Below are 27,922 nucleotides of genomic sequence, written 5' to 3'. Positions count from 1 at the left end.
CCTCTATTGACGAGATTAAGAACTAGGATATCTATTAGTTCGCGAAATCGCCACGAGTGCCGTGTTGTCAGTCCCTTGTAGACAACATCAGGGAAGACGTTGCTGCTATCTTTAGTCGTCCGAAAGGAAGCGTTTGAGCTAGACGTGTGAAAAGAGGCATAAAGGTAAGAATCTTATGGGTCAAAATAATAGAGCCGCTTTACACATGTGCCTTTAAATTGATTTTTATGCAGTTGTTTTGTATGTAAATTGACGTGTGGTTTTGTTTACATTCGTCTAGATGGGCAGAGCAAAGCATACCAGTGAAGATGAGCATATAGTAATGTTCCGGATGTTCAAAAGTGGGATGTCCATGAATAAAATAGCCAATGTCTTGCACGTTTCGCGAAAACGAGTCCAGAACGCCATGAGACGGTCAAAACAAAGAAAGCCGCAGGTGGAGAACAGGGGGCGACCTCGTGTAACTACTCCTCGCGTAGACACACTCATCACTAGGGAAGTGAAGAAAGACCCATTTTTGTCAACACCACGACTGAAAGCCATTTTGTTTAGCGACGAACATGATGTTCAACCATCAACCTCAACGATTCAAAGACGACGGAGATCTGCAAAATTGAATGGGCGCATTGCAAGAAAGAAGCCACATGTTTCACAAGCTAATGTTCGGAAAAGGTTAGCCTTTGCCCGGAGAAATGAACAAAAACCTAATACTTGGTGGAGGAACATCCTTTGGTCCGATGAATCCAAGTTTAATAGGTTTGCCTCAGACGGAAAAGTCTATGTGCGCCGCCCACCAAACCAGGAATTTAATCCCAAGTACACTTTAAAAACTGTGAAATACGGTGGCGGAAGTGTTATGGTATGGGGATGTTTTTCGTGGTACGGCATTGGTCCAATACACCGTATCAACGGCATAATGAACGCAGAAATGTACAAAGACATCTTGGCAAATGTGATGCTGCCTTATGCTGAAGAGGAAATGCCGCTGAAATGGAAATTTCAGCACGATAACGATCCAAAGCATACTGCAAGGATCATAAGGCAGTTTGTTCAAGAGCACAATATCGAAGTATTAGAGTGGCCACCTCAGTCCCCTGACGCATCACCCATTGAGAACTTATGGGAGATCTTAGACAAGAGAATTGACCGCTCAAAAGCTACATCGTCAGAAAAACTGTGGGAAGAAATCCAGAGAGCCTGGTATGCGATCAGTAGTGACGAATGCAGGCGTTTAGTAGACTCTATGGGTAAGAGGTGCAGGGCAATCCTCAAAAATAAGGGTTACCCCACGAAGTACTAATGCAGTCCTATGCAAAAAAGACTGTTCCTGTACGTTTCATAAGACTGAGATCAAGTACAATATATTTGTTTCAATTGGCTCTATTTTTTTGACCCTGTGGTCTGGTATTCTTTTGAATATTATCGATTATTACTGATTATTTTGTGTTGTGTTATCGATATAACTGACTATAGTACAATGTGACTCGGTTGTAATGGTTTCCATCATAGTTCAAACATGTCAAGTAATAAATGTGCACTTTATTCCAAACCTTTGCCAGGTGGCTCTATTATTTTGACCGCCACTGTATAACTCTTATTGCACGTTTTTGTGCCTGGAAAACTTTACCTTGGATTGATGAATTACCCCAAAAAACAATCCCATTTGATGACATGGAATGAAAGTAAGCATAGTATGCCAGCTTTTGCACTTTTATATCCCCCATATCTGATAGAATTTGCATTGCAAGTAGAGGTTTGTTTAGACACTTCAGCAGTTATATTGTGTGCTCCTCCCAGTTGAATTTATTATGAAGCTGTAATCCCAAGAATTTAACACTGTCCACTTCTTCTATCTGCTTGTCGTTATATGGTAGGCAAATGCTCGTGGGAACCCCCTTACAAGTTCTGAACTACATGTAGTGTGTTTTTTCAAAGTTTAGTGACAAAGAATTGGCTGGGAACCAGTGATTAATGTCCACAAATATTTTATTAGCCGATCTTCCTAAGAGTACACTTGATTTTCTATTTATTGCGATGTTTGTATCATTAGTAAACAAAACAAACTTGGCATCTGGTAATGTTACTGACGAAAGGTCATTGATATGCACAAGAAAAAGTAAGGGTCCTATGATGGAACCTTGTGGGACCCCACATGTAGTTAGTTCCCAGTTGGATGATGCGTGATAGCTTAATACATGTCCCTTTCCTAACAACACCCTTTGTTTCCTGCCAGAGATATAAGATTTAAACCATTTTGCAGCATTTCCTACTACACCCTAATTTTCTAATTAAAGAATATTGTGATTTACACAGTCAAATGCCTTTGGCAGATCACAAAATATACCAGTTGCCTGCAATTTTTTTGTCTAATTAATTAAATACACTTTCACTGTAAGTGTAGATAGCCTTCTCAATATCAGAACCCTTTAGAAATCTGAACTGCGACTTTGACAGTATCTTATTTGTGATAAGAGGGTTATAAAGCCGATTGTACATTATTTTATCTAAAATTTTTGAGAATGCTGTCAAAATTGAAATTATACAGAAATTTGACTTTATTTCTTTATCTCCCTTCTTAAACAGTAGTTTAACTTCAGCATATTTCAACCATTCAGGAAATATTCCACTGATAAACGACTGGTTACACAGATAGCTCAATATGTTACTTAACTCAGAATCACATTCTTTAATTAACTTTGTTGATATTTCATCATGCTCACTCGATGTTTATGATTTTAAAGATTTTATGATGGACATTACTTCTGCCGGGGTAGTGAGGGTCAAATTCGTATAATGGAAGTTACTTGAAATGTCTGGCCTGAGGTATCCCATGGCAGCATCTACAGAACCTGACAACCCCATCTTTTCAGTAACAATTATAAAATGTTTGTTAAAAAGTTCTGCAACACTATACACATCTGTCTCCAATATCTCATTTACTCTTAATGCTATTTGCCCCTCTTCATGTCTGGTTCTACTGGTCTTCTCCTTCACTATATCCCATATTGTCTTTATTTTGCTGTCTGATATGACTATCTTTTCCTTGTAATATATTTGCTTTGATGTCTGTATTACAGTCTTTAATATTTTGTGGTATTTCTTGTAATGTGCTATAGCATCAACATCAGAACTGTATTGGATTGACAGATGCAGTTTTCTTTTTGTTTTACAAGGTACCTCAATTCCTTGAGTAATCCATTGGCTTCTTTGTAGACTTTGCTCTAACCTTGGTTAGTTTTGGGGTAAAACAGTGTTCAAATAAGGTAAGGACTTTCTTTACTAGCAAAAGAGTTATAATTTTCATTCATGCCATGAGCACTGTGAACATCGTTCCAGTGAATGTCTGAGGAGTGTCCTAAATTAATCAATTTTTAGCTTATTGATTATCATTTTCAGTTCAGATTTAACAGATTTTATATCCTGTTCAGTATTCACATTTAACAGAAGGAACTGCATGTCATGATCTAAGAGGCCATTTTGTAATATAATTTTGTTCATTGGACTTTTCTATAAAGATATTATCAATGGCTGTTTGTGAGCAGTTGGTTACCCTAGTTGGGAACTTCACAGTGGGATTTAAGTTGAATGATTGTGTTACTAACTCGTAAGTTCTTATTGGGAAAAGAAAATCTACACTGAAGTCCCCAGTAACCACTATTTCTTTGTTTTAGGTTGTTAAATGGGCCAGTACAGCTTCAAGGTGGTTTATGAACAGTTTAAAGGTTAACTGCAGGTGCTTCATATACACTTAGTATTATGAAGGATTTTTTATGAAATTCTACGTCTGTTGCTCATGCTTCCATATGCTGTTATAGGCAAAATTCATGAGTATCTATGTTCTTAAATTTATGACAACTCCTCCTTTCCCCATGTTGCTCTACAAAAGTGAGATGCTAACCTAAATCCTGTAACACTTAAAAGTTTTGTATTGATCGTCTCATCTCCCAGTGGCATAAATGTCTTTAACATGTGAGGTGATTACTTTTGAATGAAATAATTGCATGGTCCCGTTAAGGCGGCTGCTCAGTTTTCATTTGACTGTCTCTTATAGAACACATTTTTATTACATTCAATCTTGGGGTTTTTCTTCCTTTTTTTCCCTACTGCTCCTCATTTGATCCCACTAGATCCTATTTGAAGTTGTGTAACTAAACTTCTAACACCACTAACCTGCTGCTGCTGCTGCTGCTGCTGTTGTTGTTCTTGTTGTCTTCAGTCCTGAGACTGGTTTGATGCAGCTCTCCATGCTACTCTATCCTGTGCAAGCTTTTTCATCTCCCAGTACCTACTGCAACCTACATCCTTCTGAATCTGCTTAGTGTATTCATCTCTTGGTCTCCCTCTACGATTTTTACCCTCCACGCTGCCCTCCAATACTAAATTGGTGATCCCTTGATGCCTCAGAACATGTCCTACCAACCGATTCCTTCTTCTGGTCAAGTTGTGCCACAAACTTCTCTTCTCCCTAATCCTATTCAATACTTCCTCATTAGTTATGTGATCTACCCATCTAATCTTCAGCATTCTTCTGTAGCACCACATTTCAAAAGCTTCTATTCTCTTCTTGTCCAAACTATTTATCGTCCATGTTTCACTTCCATACATGGCTACACTCCGTACAAATACTTCCAGGAACGACTTCCTGACACTTAACTCTATACTCAATGTTAACAAATTTCTCTTCCTCAGAAACTCTTTCCTTTCCTTTCCTTGCCATTGCCAGTCTACATTTTATATCCTCTCTACTTCGACCATCATCAGTTATTTTGCTCCCCAAATAGCAAAACTCCTTTACTACTTTAAGTGTGTCATTTTCTAATCTAATTCCCTGAGCATCACCCTATTTAATTCGACTACATTCCATTATCCTCATTTTGCTTTTGTTGATGTTCATCTTATACCCTCCTTTCAAGACACTGTCCATTCCCTTCAACTGCTCTTCCAAGTCCTTTGCTGTCTCTGACAGAATTACAGTGTCATTGGCAAACCTCAAAGTTTTTATTTCTTCTCCATGGATTTTAATACCTACTCCGAACTTTTCTTTTGTTTCCTTTAGTGCTTGCTCAATATACAGATTGAATAGCTTCGGGGAGAGGCTACAACCTTGTCTCACTCCCTTCCCAACCACTGCTTCCCTTTCATGCCCCTCAACTCTTATAACTGCCATCTGGTTTCTGTACAAAGTGTAAATAGCCTTTCGCTCCCTGTATTTTACCCCTGCCACCTTCAGAATTTGAAAGAGAGTAGTCCAGTCAACATTGTCAAAAGCTTTCTCTAAGTCTAAAAATGCTAGAAATGTAGGTTTGCCTTTCCTTAATCTATTTTCTAAGGAAAGTCCTAGGGTCAGTATTGCCTCACGTGTTCCAACATTTCTTCGGAATCCAAACTGATCTTCCCCGAGGTCGGCTTCTACCAGTTTTTCCATTCGTCTGTAAAGAATTCGCGTTAGTATTTTGCAGCTGTGACTTATTAAACTGATAGTTAGGTAATTTTCACATCTGTCAACACCTGCTTTCTTTGGGATTGGAATTATTATATTCTTCTTGAAGTCTGAGGGAATTTCACCTGTCTCATACATCCTCCTCACCAGATGGTAGATTTTTGTCAGGACTGGCTCTCCGAAGGCTGTCAGTAGTTGTAATGGAATGTTGTCTACTCCCGGGGCCTTGTTTCGACTTAGGTCTTTGAGTGCTCTGTCAAACTCTTCACGCAGTATCATATCTCCCATTTCATCTTCATCTACCTCCTCTTCCATTTCCATAATATTGTCCTCAAGAACATCGCCCCTGTATGGACCCTCTATATACTCCTTCCACCTTTCTGCCTTCCCTTCTTTGCTTAGAATTGGGTTTCCATCTGAGCTAGTGATATTCATGCAAGTGGTTCTCTTATCTCCAAAGGTCTCTTTAATTTTCCTGTAGGCAGTATCTATCTTACCCCTAGTGAGATAGGCCTCTACATCCTTACATTTGCCCTCTAGCCATCCCTGCTTAGCCATTTTGCACTTCCTGTGATCTCATTTTTGAGACGTTTGTATTACTTTTTGCCTGCTTCACTTACTGCATTTTTATATTTTCTCCTTTCATCAATTAAATCCAGTATCTCTTCTGTTACCCAAGGATTTCTACTAGCCCTCGTCTTTTTACCTACTTGATCCTCTGCTGCCTTCACTATTTCATTCCTCAAAGCTATCCATTCTTCTTGTACTGTATTTCTTTCCCCCATTCCTGTCAATTGTTCCCTTATGCTCTCCCTGAAATTCTGTACGACCTCTGGTTTAGTCAGTTTATCCAGATCCCATCTCCACAAATTCCCACCTTTTTGCAGTTTCTTCAGTTTTAATCTACAGTTCATAACCAATAGATTGTGGTCAGAATCCACATCTGCCCCTGGAAATGTCTTAAAATTTAAAACCTGGTTCCTAAATCTCTGTCTTACCATTACATAAAATATCTGAAACCTGTCAGTATCTCCAGGCTTCTTCCATGTATACAACCTTCTTCTATGATTCTTGAACCAAGTGTTAGCTATGATTAAGTTGTGCTCATTGCAAAATTCTGCCAGGAGGCTTCCTCTTTCATTTCTTAGCCCCAATCCATATTTGCCTACTACATTTCCTTCTCTTCCTTTTCCTACTGTCGAATTCCAGTCATCCATGACTATTAAATTTTCTTCTCCCTTCACTACCTGAATAATTTCTTTTATCTCATCATACATTTCATCAATTTCATCATCATCTGCGGAGCTAGTTGGCGTGTAAACTTGTACTACTGTAGTAGGCATGGGCTTCATGTCTATGGGCTTCATGTCTCTTGGCTACAATAGTGCGTTCACTATGCTGTTTGTAGTAGCTTACCCGCACTCCTATTTTTTTTATTCATTATTAAACCTACTCCTGCATTACCCCTATTTGATTTTGTATTTATAACCCTGTATTCACCTGACCAGGAGTCTTGTTCCTCCTGCCACCGAACTTCACTAATTCCCACTATATCTAACTTTAACCTATCCATTTCCCTTTTTAAATTTTCTAACCTACCTGCCCGATTAAGGGATCTGACATTCCACACTCCGATCCGTAGAACGCCAGTTTTCTTTCTCTTGATAACGACGCCCTCTTGAGTAGTCCCCGCCTGGAGATCCGAATGGGGGACTATTTTACCTCCGCAATATTTTACCCAATAGGATGCCCTCATCATTTATCCATACAGTAAAGCTGCATGCCCTCGGGAAAAATTACGGTTGTAGTTGCCCCTTGCTTTCAGCCGTTTGCAGTACCACAACAGCAACGCCGTTTTGGTCAGTGTTACTGGGCCAGATCAGTCAATCATCCAGACTGTTGCCCCTGGAGCTACTGAAAAAGCCGCTGCCCCTCTTCAGGAACCACATGTTTGTCTGGCTTCTCAATAGATACCCCTCCGTTGTGGTTGCACCTACGGTATGGCTATCTGTATCATTGAGGCACGCAAGCCTCCCCACCAACAGCAAGGTCCATGGTTCATGGGGGGATAATAGTGGTATGCAAATAGAATAGCTAATTCACAGGATAAAATTAAAACCATATGGTCAGTTGTGAAGGAAGTGGCTGGTCAGCAGCACAAGGTCGGCGACATAAAGTCAGTTTGTAGTAAAAATATTTCTGTTTCTGATAAATCAGATGTATGTACAGTATTTAACTGTCATTTTCTAAGCATTGCTGGAGAATTGAATAAAAATTTAGTTTCTGCAGGGAATCGTATAATTTTCTTGGCAAATGCCTTTCCAAGATTGATGTCTGATATACTTCTCTGTGATGCGGACAAGGGGGAGATTGAGTCAATAATTAAATCACTGAAGACTAAGGACTCTCATGGATATGATGGAGTGCCTAGCAGAATATTAAAGTACTGTGCTGTGCATGTTAGCCCCGTATTTAGCCATATTTGTAATTTTTTCCTTAGGAATGGTCAGTTCCCTGAGCGATTAAAGTACTTAGGGGTAAAGCCGCTTTATAAAAAGGGAGAAAGGGATAATTTAGACAGTTTTAGACCTATTTCTATGCTATCAGTGTTTGCTAAAGTTATTGAAAAGGCTGTGTATGTATGGAAGAAGGTTGTATACCTGGAAGAATCCTGGAGATACTAAAAGGTATCAGATAGATTATATAATGGTAAGACAGAGATTTAGGAACCAGGTTTTAAATTGTAGGACGTTTCCAGGGGCAGATGTGGACTCTGACCACAATCTATTGGTTATGAACTGTAGATTAAAACTGAAGAAATTGCAAAAAGGTGGGAATTTAAGGAGGTGGGACCTGGATAAACTGACTAAACCAGAGGTTGTACAGGGTTTCAGGGACAGCATAAGGGAACAATTGACAGGAATGGGAGAAAGAAATACAGTAGAAGACGAATGGGTAGCTCTGAGGGATGAAGTGGTGAAGGCAGCAGAGGATCAAGTAGGTAAACTCAATGAGAAAAACAATAATTAATATAAACAAAGAAAGAACAATATACTCTAATCTCAGAAGAACCATCAATAAATGTTTACGTTTAGAAGAAAAAACATAAACACTAGCAAAATAAACCAACAAAGAAGTAAAAACAGAGAATATAAACATTAGTTTTAATAGTTAAAAAAAATAACAACACCGGTCTTGTAAACCGGAAATAAGTCTAGCCCCCACTTTTAAAACTTCAGAGGTGGAAAAGCTTCCATCATCGGTCCCCAAAATCAATATTTTAAATAAACTAACCCCTGAAATGATTAAAATAATAATTATATCACTATCAAACTTAATGAATATTAATTTTATGAAATTAAGACATCCAGTATCAATAATGCTTTTCATTATCCTACAAAGTTTTTTAGTTGGATTAATAACAGGAACAATAATGGAAAGATATTGATTATCATATATTTTATTTTTAACGTTTCTTGGTGGTATATTAGCTCTATTTATTTATATTACAAGAATTGCATCAAATGAAATATTTCAACCTAAATCAATTACCATAATTATTACCTTAACAATATGGGTATTTATTATATCGACATTAATTATCCTAGATATAACAATATTTATAGACTATTTCAAAAATACTGAAACTATAAATATTGATAATTCAATCAATTATCAAGAAATAACAATATCTTTAGAAAAATTATATAACATACCAACATTCATTATTACAATAATAATAATAATTTATTAATTTTTAGCACTATTAGGAGTAGTTAAAATCACTAATATTAACCAGGGGCCTGTTCGTAAAATAAGATAATTTACTAATGAATAAACCCTTACTAATGAATAAACCCTTACGATTAAGACGTCCTTTAATTAAAATTATTAATAACTCTTTAGTTGATTTACCTGCACCAACAAGTATTTCATTTTGATGAAATTTTGGGTCCCTGCTAGGGTTATGCTTGGTAATTCAAATCGTAACTGGACTATTTTTAGCTATACGTTATACATCAAATATTGAAATAGCATTTATTAGTGTAGTACACATCTGCTGAGACGTAAATAATGGTTGAATTATTCGAACTTTACATGCAAATGGAGCACCTATATTTTTTATTTGTATTTATTTGAATGTAGGACGAGGAATTTACTATGGATCTTTATATATACATACACACCTGAATAATTGGTACAGTAATTCTATTCTTAGTTATAGCAACTGCATTTATAGGATATGTTATACCTTGAGGTCAAATATCATTTTGAGGTGCGACAGTAATTACTAATTTATTATCAGCAATTCCATATTTAGGAACAAATTTAGTTCAATGGGTGTGTGTGTGGGGGGGGGGGGGGGGGGGGGCGGCATTTGCTGTTGATAACGCAACATTAAATAGATTTTTCAAATTCCATTTTGTATTACCATTTATTATTGCAGCTATAGCTGCAATTCATTTATTCTTTCTTCACCAAACAGGGTCTAATAACCCGTTAGGACTAAACGGAGATATCGAAAAAATTCCATTTCACCCATACTTTACTTTCAAGGATTCTATTACATTTGTATTAATAACATCATTATTAATTATATTATGCTTAATTAATCCTTACCTCCTAGGAGATCCAGATAATTGTGTACCTGCTAATCCATTAGTAACACCAGTTCATATTCAGCCAGAATGATATTTCTTATTTGCATATGCAATTCTACGATCAATTCCTAACAAGTTAGGAGGTGTTATTGCATTATTCTTATCAATTAGAATCTTAATGATTAATGGAAAATCTCATATGAGATGTGAAACAAATACTAACAAAGAGATTGAGGGGCTGGCCAGTACTTACCTCAGCTCAGTACAGCCGATAGATACACATAAAACAGAACCGAAAATTTACGTTCCTAGCTTTCGGAACAAATGTTCCTTCATCGGGGAGGAGAGAGGGGGGAAAAAAAGGGAAGAATGGAAAGGAGATTCAGTTACTCACAACCCAGGTTATGAAGCAACAGGGAAAGGAAAATATGGAGGGTAGCAAGGATGGAGGCATGGTTGTGAGAGGGAAGCCAAAGATATTCTACTGTAAGTACTGTGCCAGCTTCAAACCAAAGAGGATGCATACAGAAGTAAAGAGGTATATAGTGTAAAGATAAACACAACTATGTAGGATGAAAAGATGCGTGAATGGCTAAAGAGGAAAGGGAAAGAGAAGAAGACTGAAGAGTAAATGGGATTGAGGTTGTTTAACGTAGGTTCAGTCCAGGGGGATGGCGGATGAAAGGATGTGTTGGAGTGCAAGTTCCCATCTCCGCAGTTCAGAGGGACTGGTGTTGGGTGGGAGAAGCCAAATGGCACATACGGTGTGGCAGGTTCCTAGGTCCCTAGAATTATGCTGGAGGGCATGCTCCGCTACTGGGTATTGGGCATCTCCTAGGCGGACAGTTCGTCTGTGTCCGTTCATGCGCTCAGCCAGTTTAGTTGTTGTCATGCCGATGTAAAAGGCTGTGCAGTGCAGGCATGTCAGTTGATAAATGACGTGTAGTTTCACACGTGGACCTGCCTTGAATTGTGTATGTTTTACCAGTAGCGGGGCTGGAGTAGGTGGTTGTGGGGGGATGCATGGGGCAGGTTTTGCAGCGGGGTCGGTTACAGGGGTAGGAACCGCTGGGTAGAGAAGGTAGTCTGGGAATATTGTAGGGTTTAACAAGGATGTTACGGAGGTTAGGGGGGCGACGAAAGGCAAATCTTAACAATTATCTACTTTACATACTTCTTAATTAATATCCATGTTGCAAATGCATGAGATAAGCTAATTAAGGAATAATAAGTTAATTAGCTTAGAAAAAGCATATGTTTTGAAAACATAAAACTAGAAGTTTAACTGTTCTATTAACTTTTCTTAAAAAATTTCACCAAATAAATGAGATAAATAAAATCTTTAAACCAACAAAGAAAATAAAAAAATTCAAAAATAAAGGTAAAAAACTTTTTCAAGCTAAGTATATTAACTTATCATAACGGAACCGTGGTAATGTACCCCGAACTCAAATAAATCCAAAAGATATAATAGCAAGCTTAATAAAAAATATAAAAGAATAAAACTCACCACCTAAAAAATTAAAGCTAATAATATTCTTATAAAAACAATTCTAGTATACTCAGCTAAAAAAATTAAAGTAAAACCACCTGCACCATATTCAATATTAAACCCTGAAACTAACTCAGATTCACCTTCGGCAAAGTCAAAAGGAGTACGGTTAGTTTAGGCTAAACAAGAAGCAAAACAGGCTAAAGCTAAAGGAAAAGAAATAATAATAAATCAACAATAAAGCTGATAATTTATAAAATGAAACATGTTAAAACTACCAATTAAAATAATTAAAGATAATAAAATTAAAGCCAAACTAACTTCATATGAAATTGTTTGAGCAACAGAACGAAGAGAAGCTAATAAAGAATAATTTGAATTAGAAGATCAACCAGCGATTATAACGGTATAAACACCTAATCTAGTGCAACAAAAAAAAACAAAAACCCATAAGAAAAAGAACATATGTAAGTTAAGTAAGGGAAAATTACTCAAACAGCCAAAGAAATTATTAAATTAAAAAACAGGAGAAAAATAATAAAGTAAATAAATCGATATAATAGGAATTGGCTGCTCCTTACAAATCAACTTAATAGCATCTCTAAAGGGCTGTGGGATTCCTACAAATCCTACGTTATTTGGACCCTTACTAATCTGAATATAGCCTAAAACTTTACGCTCCAATAAAGTTAGAAAAGCAACACTAACTAAAACACAAATAACCAATAAAAGAAAATTTAAAATAAACATAAATAAATCATAAAGTATCAATACTATTTGTAGAAAAAATCTACATAAATGAATTCTAAATCCAACACATAATCTGTCAAAATAGTAAATTAATTAATATTAATCATATAATAAACAATATTTTAACCATATGGTCCTTTCATACTAATATGGATTAATAGTCTTAGGATAGAAACCGACCTGGCTCACGCCGGTCTGAACTCGGATCGTGTAAGAATTTGAAGGTCGAACAGACCTAATCAGTGGGCTCCTGCACCCAAAATTTTCTTAATCCAACATTGAGGTCGCAATCTGCTTTGTTGCTATGAGCTCCCAAAAACAATTACGCTGTTATCCCTAAGGTAACTTAATCTTATGATCATAAATTATGGTTCAAAACAACAAACATAAATCAATGATATAATAATGAAGAGTTTATTTATTCTTCATGTCATCCCAACAAAACATCATCATTAAATATAGAAAAACAAACAAAAAACTATATAAAAGTAAAATGTTAAGCTCTATAGGTTCTTCTCGTCCTAAAGAAGAATTAAGCCTTTTGACTCAAAAGTTAAATTCAAAAATTTATTAAGAGACAGTTGATTTCTCATCAAGCCATTCATTCCAGCCACTAATTGAGAGACTAATGATTATGCTACCTTTGCACGGTCAAAATACCGCGGCTCTTTAAAAATCCGCTCAGTGAGCAGGCCAGACCTCAAAGTATTTTCAACAGGACATGTTTTTGATAAACAGGCGGAAATCAATTTTGCCTAGTTCCTTATAATAATTTTACAAGGTAAAAATTTTATACAAATATACTAATTCTATCATTATTACAAAAAATTTAAAATTAAATTAATAATCCTAATAAAAAACCTAAAATAATTATAAAATCAAAATAAAAAATAATGAACTAAAACGTTATCTTAAAGATAGCTGGTTTAAAGCTTACTATTATATTTTTATAAAACAAATTATAGGTTATTAACTTCAAAGCTTATCCCTTAAAGAATAAATAAGTTAATATTTAAACTTAAAAAATTAAATAAAAACAATTAACTTCAAAAAATTAAATTTTTTCTTAAGAAACTAGATATCTTAGGAAACGATTAACATCTCATTTCTATAAATAATTTAATAATAATTATGATACATTAACTATAAATTATTTATAATCAACCCAAATCGAGACAAGTAAAATAAATACTAAAATTTTGATAATCCCTGATACAAAAGGTACAATAAATAAAATCTACTTTAAAAATTTAAAATAATATTTCATAAAACACTTACATTACCAATAAACTATAATTTAAAAAATCAGTTCTATAAAATTTACTAAGACATAATTCAACAAAATTATTTATATTAAATAAACAAAAATAAATATAATAAAATAAATAATCAAGATATCCTGATTTGCAGTGTTACGACTTATCTCATCTAAATTGACGCTACCTTAAAATAATAAAATGGAATAATCAATGAGAGTGACGGGCGATGTGAACACACCTCAGAGCCAATATCAGTTAAATTAAATTGCTATCAAATCCACCTTCATTAACAGTATTTCACCATCAAATCCATTATAAACAAAAATCTATTGTAACCCACCTCCTCTTAACTATAAGCTGCAACTTGTCCTGAAATATTTTATAATTATAAATCTTGAGAATTATAACTCTAAAAAGATTCTCTGATAACAGAGATATACAAACAAATAAATTAGTAGAGTAAGTTGTGTATTATAAATCACGGGGTAGGTTCCTCTGAATGGAATGAGATACCGCCAAATTTTTTGGTTTAAAGACCTTAACTAATAGTACGCTGGTAAGTGTAATTAACATTTAAAATAATAGGGTATCTAATCCTAGTTTATTATTTAAATTTCACAGATTCGTAAAAAGAGCTACAAATAAATTTTAACATTTCACCTTACAAATTTATATTTTAACCCTAATAATATAAACAACTGTTTTAACCAATAGTATTCACTTGTATCAATCGTATAATCACGGCTGCTGGCACGAATTATGCCGATACTAAATCAATTGTTAAATCCAAATCACTTTATAATTAAATCAAATTACTGCAAAAAGAACATTTAGTTTAACAAAACTTACATATAATACAAAGAAAAAGTGAATAAACAAGCAAGAATAAAACTTTTAAGAAAAAAAATAAGAAATCTAAAAATTTATCAAATTAAGAAAAAATAAGAGATTCAAATATTTAAAGAAAAAAAAAAGACAAACACTAACCAAAAAAAAGAAATGCACCCCCGTATGACCACAACAACTTCTCTATTGCATATAAATGAAGATTAATATGGAACATGTATACCAATAAATGTATTATATTCTTTCTTATTTAATCTTTCTTTTCACTAGCCCAATAAGCTTAGCAGTAATCCACGTGCTTGAAATCGAAATTGAAGAGTTTCCTCATGGGTCACTCCTTCTATTCTGTGGAGGAGTTCCTTGAAAAATTAAGCTGATTCTTATTGAATTGTTGATTGCATTTACTTAAACTTATGGATTGACTTTTTTCGGGCTCATAAACATTTTATTTTCATCTGTTATTACTTTCATGTTGTAATTTCATGTATTGACATGTTCCATGACCTTGGAAATTAGGTCCTACAGAACTTGACGTGTAAATAAATAAATAAATAAATAAACAAACGAGAAGCGCAATTTGTTTTCGAGGCAAGACATTTCTGTTGATCCACAGTCAAAACCCAGTGATGCTGTGGCCACTGCAATTGTACAGCCCGTATCTTTACTATAATGACTACCCATTTGTGTCTCGCCCATTCTTTTCTTACTGTGTCACATGCCTGCTGCACCACCAGGAGGCATTCAGCCTCACCATGGGCAGTGATCATAATGTTTTGGCTCATCACTGTATTTCAGAGACAATTAGGTTATAGTTATATGTAAGAAATGTACCTCATTTGTCCCTTAAAAAAAGATCCATGATTGATAGCAACTTGTTTTCTTCTATACGGAAGTTTGCGCTCTCCCACTCTCCCCACCCCCTGTCTCCCCCTATCCCACTCTCCCCACCCCCTGTCTCCCCCATCACACTCTCCCCACACCTGTCTCCCCCTACCCCCCCCCCCCTCTCTCTCTCTCTCTCTCTCTCTCTCTCTCTCTCTCTCTCTCCCCCCCCCCCCCCCCCCCCCCCCTTCCATGCTTTACCTGCAAAACTGTGAAATTGAGATAGTCACAGAGCTGCTATGCTACAGTCAGTTGAACAAAGGATTTGTTTTTCTATTTTTTCTTACCTAGACCTTAACAGATAAACTGTTCGGTGGTTCCTCTGGTGGTGGTCGGCAAAAGGAATATATGCCCCCTGGAGCAATGCGGGAACTGGAGGATCTACGAAGTAGAGTCAAGAGCCTTACGTCACAGCTGTCAGCTGAAAAATCGAAAGGACAGAGTTGTGAGTTTATCTTCAATAATTCTTGTTTGTCTGTTTGTTTGTGTTTGTGTGTGTGTGTGTGTGTGTGTGTGTGTGTGTGTGTGTGTGTGTGTGTTTTAGTGTTTATTAGTCAGTCAAAGCCATTTCCTATGGCAACAAGTATAGAAAATTTCATCAGGATAAAACTAAAGTTTTTAAGATGTTTCTGTGTAACTGTGAAAATATGCCTAAGAAGCATTTTGCAGACTTGCCTTAAAGAGAAAGCAATAATTTTATATAAAAATTTTGCTGATATACTGTCACTAACCTGAAGAATTTCTGGTTTCTCTCACTGAGTTCTTCCTCACACTTGTGGCGACTGGGTCAGATTTCCAGCTTGAAACTACTGAAATGTAGTATGATACCCCTTTTAATTTTCAGCAATTAATGGGATACCAGCTAAAAGTCAGCCTACCGGATCTATACCTCAAGCAGGGCAAAGCATCCAAGAAGACGATGGACATCCAGAGTGTTCAGCAGCTCACACTTCGACCAGAGGCCTCCACTCCTCGCATGCACCACAGCCCTTCTCACAGGTGACTTCAAGTTAATTTTTGGCTCTTGTGAATTATGATGCAGTTTTCATTACACCTGGTCTCCTCTTCACAAAGGGTGGTGTTGGAGGTGACTCTTGTGGAGCATTAAGTGGTGAAGTTCACTGCAACCTAAGCAGAAGAAGAAATCAAATATTTATGCTGGGTTTCCTGATTAATCATTGGCTAGCTGCTTGCTCTCCAGTCTGTACATGTATTTTGCCTGCTGTTGGCACCAAAAAATTATTGTGACTTTTTGCTGATACTTTCGAATAGGAATCTAAAAATGTAGCATCTGTTTTTGGTGAAAATGTGCATCTAACTACTTTGTGTTTATAAATGATTAGATGTACAAATTTAAAATGTTATATCACTATGTGCCAGAAGACACTCCCTGCTGCTTTGAAATTGTTAAAACAAAGTGATTGGGAAGTTTTTTCTAAAATGTTCTTTGGTTTCTTCTTTTGGCTATATTTAAGCCTTCAAACATTTGATTATCTGTTGAGAAGCACTGGTAAACTGAGTGCTCGTCTGGTTGAATGTGTGTTCTCGACATTATTTTTCTTTTCCCCTTCATATTTGGTAATTACATAATTTTCCAAAATATTAATTTTGGCCTTTTGTTGGCATTCATAGCTGTGCAAACCATACCCTGACAACGCTAAAGATAGAACAGACGAGGCACGCTTGGTGTGGAAGAAAACTGGAAATAGCTCTGTTCGCACATTTGGGGAAGAATTTATACGTGGTTAAAATATGTTGACAGGTTTTATTTTACCTGTCACAACTGAGCAGAGTGCAGCCCACTATAAAATTGGTGATCAGCCATGATCATAAACAAATTAAAATGATGACTTCAAAAGGGGAGATGATGGGTGCGGGGAAACAAGCCTCACCTCCCTCTCGTAGGGGCGGCAGCCTGCACTTCCATTCTGCGTTTTTGTGAAAGCAGGATCACAGATACCCTTTGGCGTTGTGAAGGTCATAATCAGTCTCCATGATGAGCTGGATTAGTCACTTAACTGAATTCAAAATGACGGTAGAACAATGAGCAAAGCTTAAAATATAGCATACAGTAGTTGCTACCACATAGTCGTTTGCCGAAGTTGGCAGCACCGTAAACAACATAGCAAAGGCCCAACCTCTACTGGCATTTGACGCAACCACAGTTCAAAACCTGCACCACCTAAAACTGTCATCTACCACCTATCGTGGGAACAGTATCTTTTGTCACACCTTGTAAAAAATTATAATGCTTGCTGCTACTGATGTATTTGTGCTATCTCGTTGATTGTCGTGTCACCCAGTGGGAACATAGTGCTGCACAGATAAGCATCACACCACACCACATCGCATTGTATGACCTTTATCGAAGCTTGTCATATTGCATGTTGTATCGACTCAGTGGGAACAGTGCTGTAGTGATGTGAACGTAAGAAGGTGGCTGCCCGAAGTGTTCTGCACAGTGTGGTCTCTGTGTCTGTCCCACGTTTCACATGTTGGCCTTTGTCGATGTTCATAACTGGTGATACTAGGGTAAGCATTATATCAAATCACTGTTTCTGTTGGTTACTCTCCATAGTAGAATTTATTAAAATTGTTGCTCGTGAAGTGACAAGAGTTCTAGATTCTCTGATGTTTTTAGTTGGGTGTCAACAGTACCACTGTGTTCTCATAACCATTGAATGATATTTTCCTTTTGAGAGGACGGAATTGGAACCATAGCTTTTATAAATGGTTTGATAAGGATCATTATTGAGAATTATTATTGATTGATTTTCTAAACTTGTAAGCAAAGAACTTAAAAAAAATTTAAAAATGTGTGGTTTCATTTCTTTAATACTCACAGTTGGCAGCTGCAAGTAAATCCGCAGTATGTGCCGCCGTGTAATGGAATAATTCTGCCTTCATCAGCTGTGCGTGACAGTTTCTTCCTGTCATCAGTCCAATGCTTTGTAACACTGTGACTTGAGTTTCTAGAAGTCCCATCAGTCTAACTATGTCCTGGAAATTGTCTTTCATTTTGACAAAAATGTGCATTGTAGCTGTGCCTCCTTGCTGCATCAACATTTTATGGGGAGCAAGACTGCCAAGAACAAGGCATGGCAATTGTTTCTTATACTGTATGTGAAGGCAGTAGCTGTATATATGAAGCCAAATCTCATCTTGTGCATGTGGTCCCTCATTTGTTATGTTTTCAAGTGTCTTTCTTCATACCTAGTGCATCAATACAAGATGGTTCTGCTAGATCGCCCTCTCTTGCTTTCTGTTTCTAGTATGACACACTTCTGTCATTGTATTTAGGAAACTGGTAAGAGTAACTCCTATTTCTCATTTTTATTTCAAGGTATTTCTACACATTGGACATAAAGTAATGCCTTTGTCTTTTAAGTGCAATTCTTTGTCAAGCCTTCACAATTATTGACTGAAACCAAAACCCTAGCTACACACTTTTTATATTGTATTTCAGTAGACATTGCAGTTACACCAAGAAACACCAACAGAAATGAAGCAAATGGCTTACACACATCATTGGAAATGGAACATGTGGGTGATAAACGCCACACTAGCCGACACTGCAAACAACCTGATCCTCTAGTAGAGCATAGGGCAGTGGGCAATAGGTGAATCACATTGAGAACTTTGACCACAACCAATTTGTTGGTGACTGCTATTGTTTGCTGGAAAGTGTCTTCACTGGGCAGTTGTAAGGGAACAAAATTTCTCCTTTATATAATGAATTATACCTCTCTTTAAACGTCTATAAATGCAAGATAATGCATACAACAGAGAGAGAGAATTCGATAGTATCAGATTACAAGGTTGTTGGTGAACTTCTGGAGTACATCACACCTTCTAAATATTTAGGGAAAGCACTAAGAAGCCATATGATGTGGGATAAACCACAAAATCAGGAGTAGGGAAGATAAATGAGAGACTTAAAATTATTGGATGCATTCTGAAAATTGCTGTGCCTCTACATAGGAAATTGCACAAAAAACGCTAGCACAAGTAGTTCTGGAGTGTTACTTCAGTGTCTGGAGTCCTTACCAAGCAGTCATGACAGCATAAAGAATGTCAGAGAGGCTCTGCTAGGGTTGTAACATGTCAGTATGGCTAGTGAGAAAGTGAAAGGAGGTCATTAGAGACTGAGTACAAGATTGGATCATGGAAGGCTGGGAAAGCAAAATAGCCATGCCCTTCGAAAGTACCATCCCGGCATTTGCGTGACAGAAAACCCTAATCTCGGTGGCCACATGGAGGTTTGAACCACCATCATCCCGAATGAGAGTCTAGTGTGCTAACCACTGTGCCGCTTCACTCAGTAATAAGAAAGTGTAACAGAGATTCCAGGAGAATGTAAATAAGACTCTTTGGAAGAAGGGTGGTGGTATCACAAATGGGTAAATTTAGGAAATAACTCTTAAAGGAAGACTGCGTAACGGTTGTGCTGCCATCATCATGTATCTTGTGTAGAGACCATGAGAACATGATGAGATAGATGGGGGCAGATACAGAGCATTATACGCACTCATTTTTCTTCTTCTCAGTATGCCATTGGGACTGGATGGAACTTCACTAATACTGCTGTGAAATGTCCTCCGCCACACTGTACGGCAGATTGTGGAATGTACTGGCGGGCATAGATTTAAATTTATGTAAAGCAAATGATAGTCTATAATTTACTAGTAGGATAATAGGGAACTGTAATTTATCTTCAAAAGATACTGCTTACAAAAGAGTCGTAAAACCTGTATTGAAATACTGCCAAAGTCAGTGGAACCACTAAGAAGTTTCACTAATAGCAGACATTAAGTTTAGAAGTAAAGGAGGTCACTCTGAATAGTCACAGGATTGTTTGTTTGGTAGTAATTGTGTCACAAAACTGTTAGATACATGAACCAAGATTTTATTTTATTACAAAAACCAACTGTCTGAGTTCAACTGCTCCACTTTCCGGTGAGAAACAAACTGTGCTAATAACGGCTCTCACAAATGCATGGGACAAGTCATTCTTCCTACACTCCATCTGCAGAAGAAATGAGAAATTTTATTATGTGGTATAAGAATAGTATTGTCTCCTATGTACCATGTATACTCGAATAATCCGCACGTCCCCCCCCCCCCCCCCTCCCCTCCCCGAATTTTAGGACGAAAAACTGGGGTGCACGGATTATTTGAAACATTGTTGGTACTGCTCCGCCTCCAACAATACATCCCATTATACTATTGCATTGTTGCGGCCTCAGTCTGTGACGCATCAGTAGCACATTAGGAGTGAAGTACTAACATCTTCAAACTTGTTAATTATGGCTACAAGTTCTCGTTATTGCTCGTACACTGCTTAAGAAAAAGTGAAAATTATTGAAGAAGCCGAGAATATTGAAACCATGCCGCAGGAAGATAGTACGATGTGAGTGAGAGTTGTATTCGCGACTGGCGAAAAAATAAAACGCAGCTTCAAGAAACTATCGGTAATAGTAATCGCCGGGCATTTCGCGGACCTCGAGAAAAGGCTCTGCGGTTATGTAGATGAGAAGCGACAATATGGATGCGCGGTGACGAGTGAAATGTGCCAACTTACAGCATTGTTTTTAGCCAAAGAACTAGGCATTACCAGTTTCAAAGCTAGCCGGGGCTGGCTATCAAGATTTTTCAACCGAAATGGTTTGGGATTCTGGAGGAAAACTACTATCGCTCAGCGGCTTCCAGGCGATTACGAGGAATAAATAGTGAATTTTCATCGTTATATGATAAATCTACGCCGTAAACAGCCCTATATATTATCGCAAATTGGTAATGCAGATCAAACGCCAGTCTATTTTGAGATGCCGCTCGACAACACAGTGAACAGGAAAGGAGAATCCAGCATAATGATACGAACTAGTGGCAGTGAGAAACAACGATGTACAGTGATGTGTGTAATTGGCGATGGATGAAAGCTACCACCTTACGTGATATTTAAACGGAAAACTATTCCGAAAATATCAGTAATAGGCGTACCGGTATTAGTGAGAGCGAATCCGAAAGGGTGGATGGACAATGAACTTATAATTGACTGGGTGACATGTTTGGCAACGTCGTCCTGGTGCGTTACTGAATTTACGCAACATGTTGGTCCTGGACAGCTTCCACGGACATACAACTAAGGAAGAGTGAGACAAATTACAAAAAGGGAAAACTGACTTGGTCATTATCTCTGGAAGCCTAACATCCATCCTACAACCACTAGATGTGTATATATATTGGCCATTCAAAGCTGCACTTAAACAGCGATATACACAATGGATGGCTGATGAAAACCACAAGTTCACACCTAGTGGAAAAATCAAACGGCCGGATTTGTCCCAGATTTGTGAATGGGTGAAACGTACATGGGACTCCATTCCGCAACCACTGGTGGAAAAATCCTTCAAAAAATGTGGAATCACAAATTCACTGGTTGGAACAGAGGACGACGCTCTGTGGGAAGATGGTGAAGACGACAATGATTCTCCCGCTAGTGATGACAACGAAAGTGATGGATAGAGGGGTAAGAGAGGAAACGTACCGGTATTGACTAAAATATTTTATTGCACATACCGTATTAACAAATTCTTAAACAAGATAATTCACATTTCTTTTTTTGCTGTTGTAGGTATGCGTAGAGTCCCGGCTGGCGGTGATAATGTTCGCCGGCCGCCCGCCCGTCTAATGGACCAGCCGGCCAGCTGCACGCCGCTCAATCGGTTGTTTTTTAATGATGTATCAACCTGTACAGCAGCGTTGCTTCAAACCAGTAGTTATTATACGTACTTTTGAAAACATCATAACATTGAAACAATTTTTTTTAATAAAACAAATTAAAGCAACATTTTTTATTTTTTTCCTCTTCCTCAAAATTGGGGTGCGCGGATTATTCGAGTAAATACGGTATTTTACAATGCTTTCTAGAGAATTTATTATATAAAGTTTACCCAGTTCCTGATCCATGAGGTGCACGCCTTTGGACAGTGCTTCCTATGTTGTTATGTTAATGGTGTCATTCTTCTTCATTCTATATTGTATTGAAGCTAACAAAGGTCTTGATGACCTTTTAAATAGTGTTGGTACTTCCAGCATTTAATTCTGCTGTCAGACTATTTTGTGGAGCTCATCAGTTCCTTCAGACAGTGTGTGCTAATAGCTGCTGGTCACACTTTGATAGAGGGCTTTCTCAACTACAGCACTGTCTCATGTGAGAGAATGAAGTCTGCTGTGTACGACTTCTTTAGATTGTAAATCTTGCACAACTTTTTAAGAATGAATACCGTAAAATCGTCAATATCATTTCTGCTGTGAAGTATAGAGTGTGTGTGTGTGTGTGTGTGTGTGTGTGTGTGTGTGTGTGTGTGTGTGTGTGTAATGAAGAGGGAGGCAGGCAGATGCCGCTAGCCTACGCCTATCAAATAACACACATCGAGGTGGCACTGTAGAGACTGGACTTACTCTCGGGAAGATAATGGTTAAAATTCCTATCTGGCCATGTGTTTCTATTGTTTCCCTAAATTTCGTACATATCAGGAAGATTTCTGTGAAAGGATACAATCAATTTGGTTCCCTGTCCTTCCTTAATGAGTCCTTTTGCTCCGTCTCTAATGACTTCATTTTTGACATGATGTTGAACTCTTGGTTTCCTACCTTCCACTGAATAACACTGAGCACTTGCAGAGCTTAATATCTGCACCCCACAATCAGGTCACAACCAACAATCCTGTGAGACACTATGGCAAGGTTTATGTTGCTGTGTAACACGTAGGTGCGAGGTCAGACGAGTAGGAACATTAAGCTGCCACTATTACTCCCTGTTGGTAAGCTGGAGACTACAAATCAAGGTGCTTGTGGTTCAGTCCAGAGACTTGTTCCTGTCAGTTATCACTTCTTTAATCTTGGGCAATGATTTGTATATGTGGAGAATACTGAGCTGCACAAAGATTCATGTTAAACTGGTAAATCGGCGAGCCCAAGAAGGTTTGTGCCTAGGACGCACTTTTGTATTTAGGCCAACCTTAAAAATGAGGAACTGCTTTACTTGTACAACAGCTCTCCTCACTAACTTAGAATGGCTATGCCTATTTTCAAATTTCAAATTGGCTACCTCCGGTAGATTGCCATTAGAATAGCATGTATTAGTGATACTGGGTAAAGAGGTAGTTGATTCTACCATAAGCATCCTAGTTTTCAATACACACTTACGTGTGCAGCTTATTAATGAGGAGTATATCTTTGCTGTAATAATTTCGCCCTGAGTACTCCATGCCATTTTTCTTGTCTGCTGTGATTCATACCTATTGTAATATTCCTACATTCACTCAGTTTCCATCCAGAGGCAGCTGAATGATAGAGACACCATATATTTTAAAAACTGCAGCTTAATTAATAGCTTTGTGAAATATGGTTTTGACTGTTTTTTCTCCTCTTCTGTGTGTACTTCCTCTCCCCTCTTCATTTTCTTATACTCTTTGTTTTTCTTCTTCGCTCCCAACATATTTGCCTTCCTCCTTCGCTTCTTACTTCTTCTTTCTCACTTATTCCTTCACATTTCTCCTCCTCTTCCTCTGGTATAACTTCTCTTCCATTCCTCATTTCTTAACTCTCGTTCCGGTGCTTTTGTCCTCTGTCCTTCTCTGCCCTAACTCTCTCTCACTTTCCTACCCTCACTTTCCTCCAGCTGTCACGTCACATCCTGGGATTGGGTTTTACCAAAAACTTAAAGCCTGTTGACAAATGCCAGAGTGAGACTTTGATTTGGCCAACAGGGAGTCTCGGAGGAATTCTCTGCAGGAAAAGATGACGACTAGGAAAACTATTAACTACAAAGAATATAGATTACAGAGAGTTTATTAGAAATTAATTACACTGCTGTAAACTGAAGTACACAATTCCAACGGTCCTTCACTCAATATGAGTACCAAATGTTACACAACAAATATCAAAACTGTACCTCAATATAAGCACCATTTGTTACACGACAAATATCAAACCGGTATCTCATTTCTTGCCACACACGACGCAACTGGTCTTTAGTTACCGAATTCACGGCCGCAACAATTCGATGTCGTACCTCTTGAAGAGTAGCGGGCATAGGTGGGACATAAACACAGTCCTTTATGTACCCCCACAAATAAAAATCGCAGGGAGTAAGGTCTGGTGACCTGGGAGGCCACAGACGATGACATTGATCTTGTGCTCCTGCTCTTCCAATCCACCGTCCTGGAATGGTGTTATTTAGGTACCGTCGTACAGGTTCAGAGAAGTGTGGTGGGGCGCCATCTTGCATGAAGATGAAGTGATTTGAATCTTCCTGAAGTTGAGGAAATAGCCAGTTTTCTAACATGTCCAGGTAAATGGTTCCTGTGATAGTTTTCTCCATGAAAAAGAAAGGTCCATAAACTTTGTTTACCGAAATTGCACAAAAGACGTTAACCTTTGGTGAGTCTCTTTCATGTTGAATAACGTCCCTCGGAGTTTCACTCGCCCAAATTCGTACGTTATGCCGATTAACTTTACCAGAAATGTGAAACGTTGATTCATCTGAAAAAATTGATCGTTCGGCAAAATTGTCCTCTTCCATGTCCTGTAGAATTGCAGTTGAAAATTCGAACCTTTTGTTGTGGTCGTCAGGACGCAATGCTTGCAATAACTGCAGTTTGTACGGCTTCATGTGCAGACGGTTACTCAGAACGCGCCATACCGTTGTTTTAGACATGTTTAGTTCGTGACTTGCCCGTGCCGTGGATTTTCTAGGGCTCCTTTCGTAAGCTGCACGGACACGCTCGACATTTTCATCCGATGTGCGTGGACGACCCGTGCTTTTTCGCTTGCAGATGCAACCATCTTCTACGAATCTGTGATGCCACTCATAAATTTGCTTATGACGAGGCGGCTGTTTGTTGAATTGACGGCGGAATGCACGTTGCACACCAACAATGGACTCTAACTTTGCAAATTGCAGCACACAAAATGATCGTTCCTGTGGTGTCGTCGCCATTTTCCTACAAACAAACGCCAGCGCCACTGCGGATTTGCATGGAACTTCTGCGCGGACCATTGAAAAACTTTGAACCTTTCTCTGACAAGAAACGTTTGAATTGTGTTTCTATCATTTGTAGTTTTTGAGAAATAAATGTTTGAAATCTGCTCTTTCTTTTTGAAACGCCCTGTATATCACTGTGATGCCCCACAGCTCATAGGTATTTGAAAAAAGTCATAATTACAGCCGTAGCTTATGATAAAATCTTTATTTAAACAACCAGTTTTGGTTTACTGACTATCATAAGGTTCTTCAAAGCATTTACATCACCAATTAGGCGAATATAGAATCACTGAAGTCAGATAATAAAACTGTGGATTTGTCAGTGTTGTCTTTCATGTTACATCAACAGTTGGCATTAATGCTATGTATGGATGAATACCATGTAGATCAGAGAGCACAGCTGATTGCAGTTTACTATTATAGCCAAAGACCTTTTTTGCAGCAGCAGATTTTTTTTTCAAATTTTTGTGCCAAATGGGCCACTAGAGTTGCCTCCAGCAGGAGGAAATGGTGTGAACAGATTGTCTTGTGTAGCTGCTGCCACATCCACGTGGAATATTATAAACACATGGCCCTCTGAGGCCATGGCTAGCCTCAGAGTTATTAGGCGAGTGAAGGGCCTTTTTCATCTTGTCTATACCTAAGATTCATCCAATTCTACATGATATAGCTCCATAGATTTGAAGGAACATTGTGTGCTGATCTTGTGTGTTTGAGTAGAGGTGGATCTGAGGTCCAGACAGAGCACGTTTGATTTCATGTGACAATTGTATTATGTCTGTCTTTTGTATTTTGGTAATCTGGCATTGTCTTAACACAGAGCATACGGACACATTACTGTAAGAATTGATTTTGTGTTCGACATATACTCTACATTGATCAGAACACAGCCTGTGTCTGTTAATTATTACAGAGCGCCTTCTGACATTGAAAATTGTCAGTTTATTTTGAGTTCTGTAGGTCTTACAATTGATGCTACATTTAAGGTTTCAAGCTTGCCTGTCAAAGATGGCATGCTTATATTAATTTTATGATAAACTGAATAGCACATTAAAACTATGTCCTGCACTGCATCCCAAAACCAGAACCTTGTCTTTTGCATCTCTTACTTTGTGAGCTATCCGGGCATATCTCACGATATGCCGTCACATCTTTACTTCTTCTAGCACCTATCTCTAAATTTTCAAACTAAACAAAAAACATGCATTCCTCAAGGACTAGAACTCCCGGAAGCCCAGTGCAGCACAGTCTTAATCAGTTAGGAAATTTCGAAACAGTGCAAACTCTGCTTTGCAGGTAGTGTATGTATGTATGTGTGTGGCTCAGACTGAGAGTGCAGTTATCTTCAGTTCCAATCTCTTACACCTATAAAATATGTTTCTGCATTAACCGTATTGATACTCTTCTTTAGACTTTGTGATCGTAACAGTTTGGTCTAGTGCTGAAAATCTGTAAATCTCAGATGATTTCCAGCTTTCTACTAAATAATAGGAAGTACCTCTTCTAAGAAATGTATTGCATCTTCTAATACAATAAATTTATACATGTGGTGTTGCTGTACCCTGTTTGCATTCGTACATTCACTTTAACATTACATTAATTAGATTTAACATTTTATGTGACTTCCCATGTTCTCAATAATCACATCATTATTGTCATGGTGCACTCCGTATTCAGTGGTGCATTTCACTTTTCTTAGCCAGGACATCGGCTTGCAGAACAAATGCAAGGCCCTACAGATGCGGCAACTTGTGATGAACTGTAATCGCAACATCCCATCATGAAGATGTGTGGCATCTACCTGTATCAATTCACATGCAAAAACAAAGACAAAAACCTCAAAACAGCTTTCCATCCTAAACTGTTTAACTAATAATTTGTTTCGACTGTCACAGTTATCTTTCTAGGGCTCAGTAGACATGGGTAGCAAATATCACCAAAGTGATGTTATGCAACAGCTTCTGAATAAAAAAATTCTTTCTGGAAACTTTTCAGTGACTTGGCATTCTTATTTCAAAATATTATAATGCTGGCAATTCCTTTTTTTCCCCAGTTCACTATCTTTTATTTCTCTCCTGTCTGATTTGAACCTTGGCAATAATTCAACTTTCTTTGCTGCAAGTAATTTTTGGTTTACATAAGTTGAAAAGGTTTTCACAAGCTTGACGAAAAGAAGAGTAGATGTAGAAGATGTAGATGTATACTAGTATCCTGATCTGATTTTCTCTTTCAGAATTGAGACAAGTCTGTGTACTAGAGCAACAAAGTGCCATGTGTGTACTGACAGTATACATTTGGGACGGCAGGTTTCCTATTGCCAAGAATGTGAAATAACTGTACACCCGAAGGTAAATTAATTTTCCAGTGGGGTCTTTCTTCTTCATATTATAATGTTTTCTTTCACTTGACTTCAGTGATCTTTACAGTGTTCTTTGCTTCTACCGAAAATGTGTGGCAAACCTCAAACAACACGTCAACCCAATGGAACTCTGGGCTCAAAGTTGTACAGAGCCGAACATGCTGACGTGAACAAAGCAACACCTGGAAGTATGGAGGGTGCTGTGAAAATTTATGTGTGAGTACTATGTAGCAAATGGCAAA

General features: G+C 37.7%; 1 protein-coding gene across 1 annotated transcript in view; it reads left to right on the top strand.

Annotated features, from left to right (window-relative positions):
• The window catches only part of LOC126418654 (citron rho-interacting kinase), a 227,854-nt gene that overhangs the window by 119,170 nt on the left and 80,762 nt on the right, over nt 1-27,922 (top strand). The window contains 5 exon segments of the mRNA XM_050085532.1: nt 15,562-15,715; nt 16,115-16,251; nt 16,253-16,269; nt 27,555-27,669; nt 27,748-27,896. Of these exon segments, the coding sequence (XP_049941489.1) occupies nt 15,562-15,715; nt 16,115-16,251; nt 16,253-16,269; nt 27,555-27,669; nt 27,748-27,896 (572 nt within the window).

This window comes from Schistocerca serialis, chromosome 9, assembly GCF_023864345.2.
Source record: "Schistocerca serialis cubense isolate TAMUIC-IGC-003099 chromosome 9, iqSchSeri2.2, whole genome shotgun sequence".
Classification (NCBI taxonomy): Eukaryota; Metazoa; Arthropoda; class Insecta; order Orthoptera; family Acrididae; genus Schistocerca; species Schistocerca serialis.
Note: the sequence above shows the minus strand (reverse complement) of the source record. Positions and strands in the feature narration are given on the sequence as shown.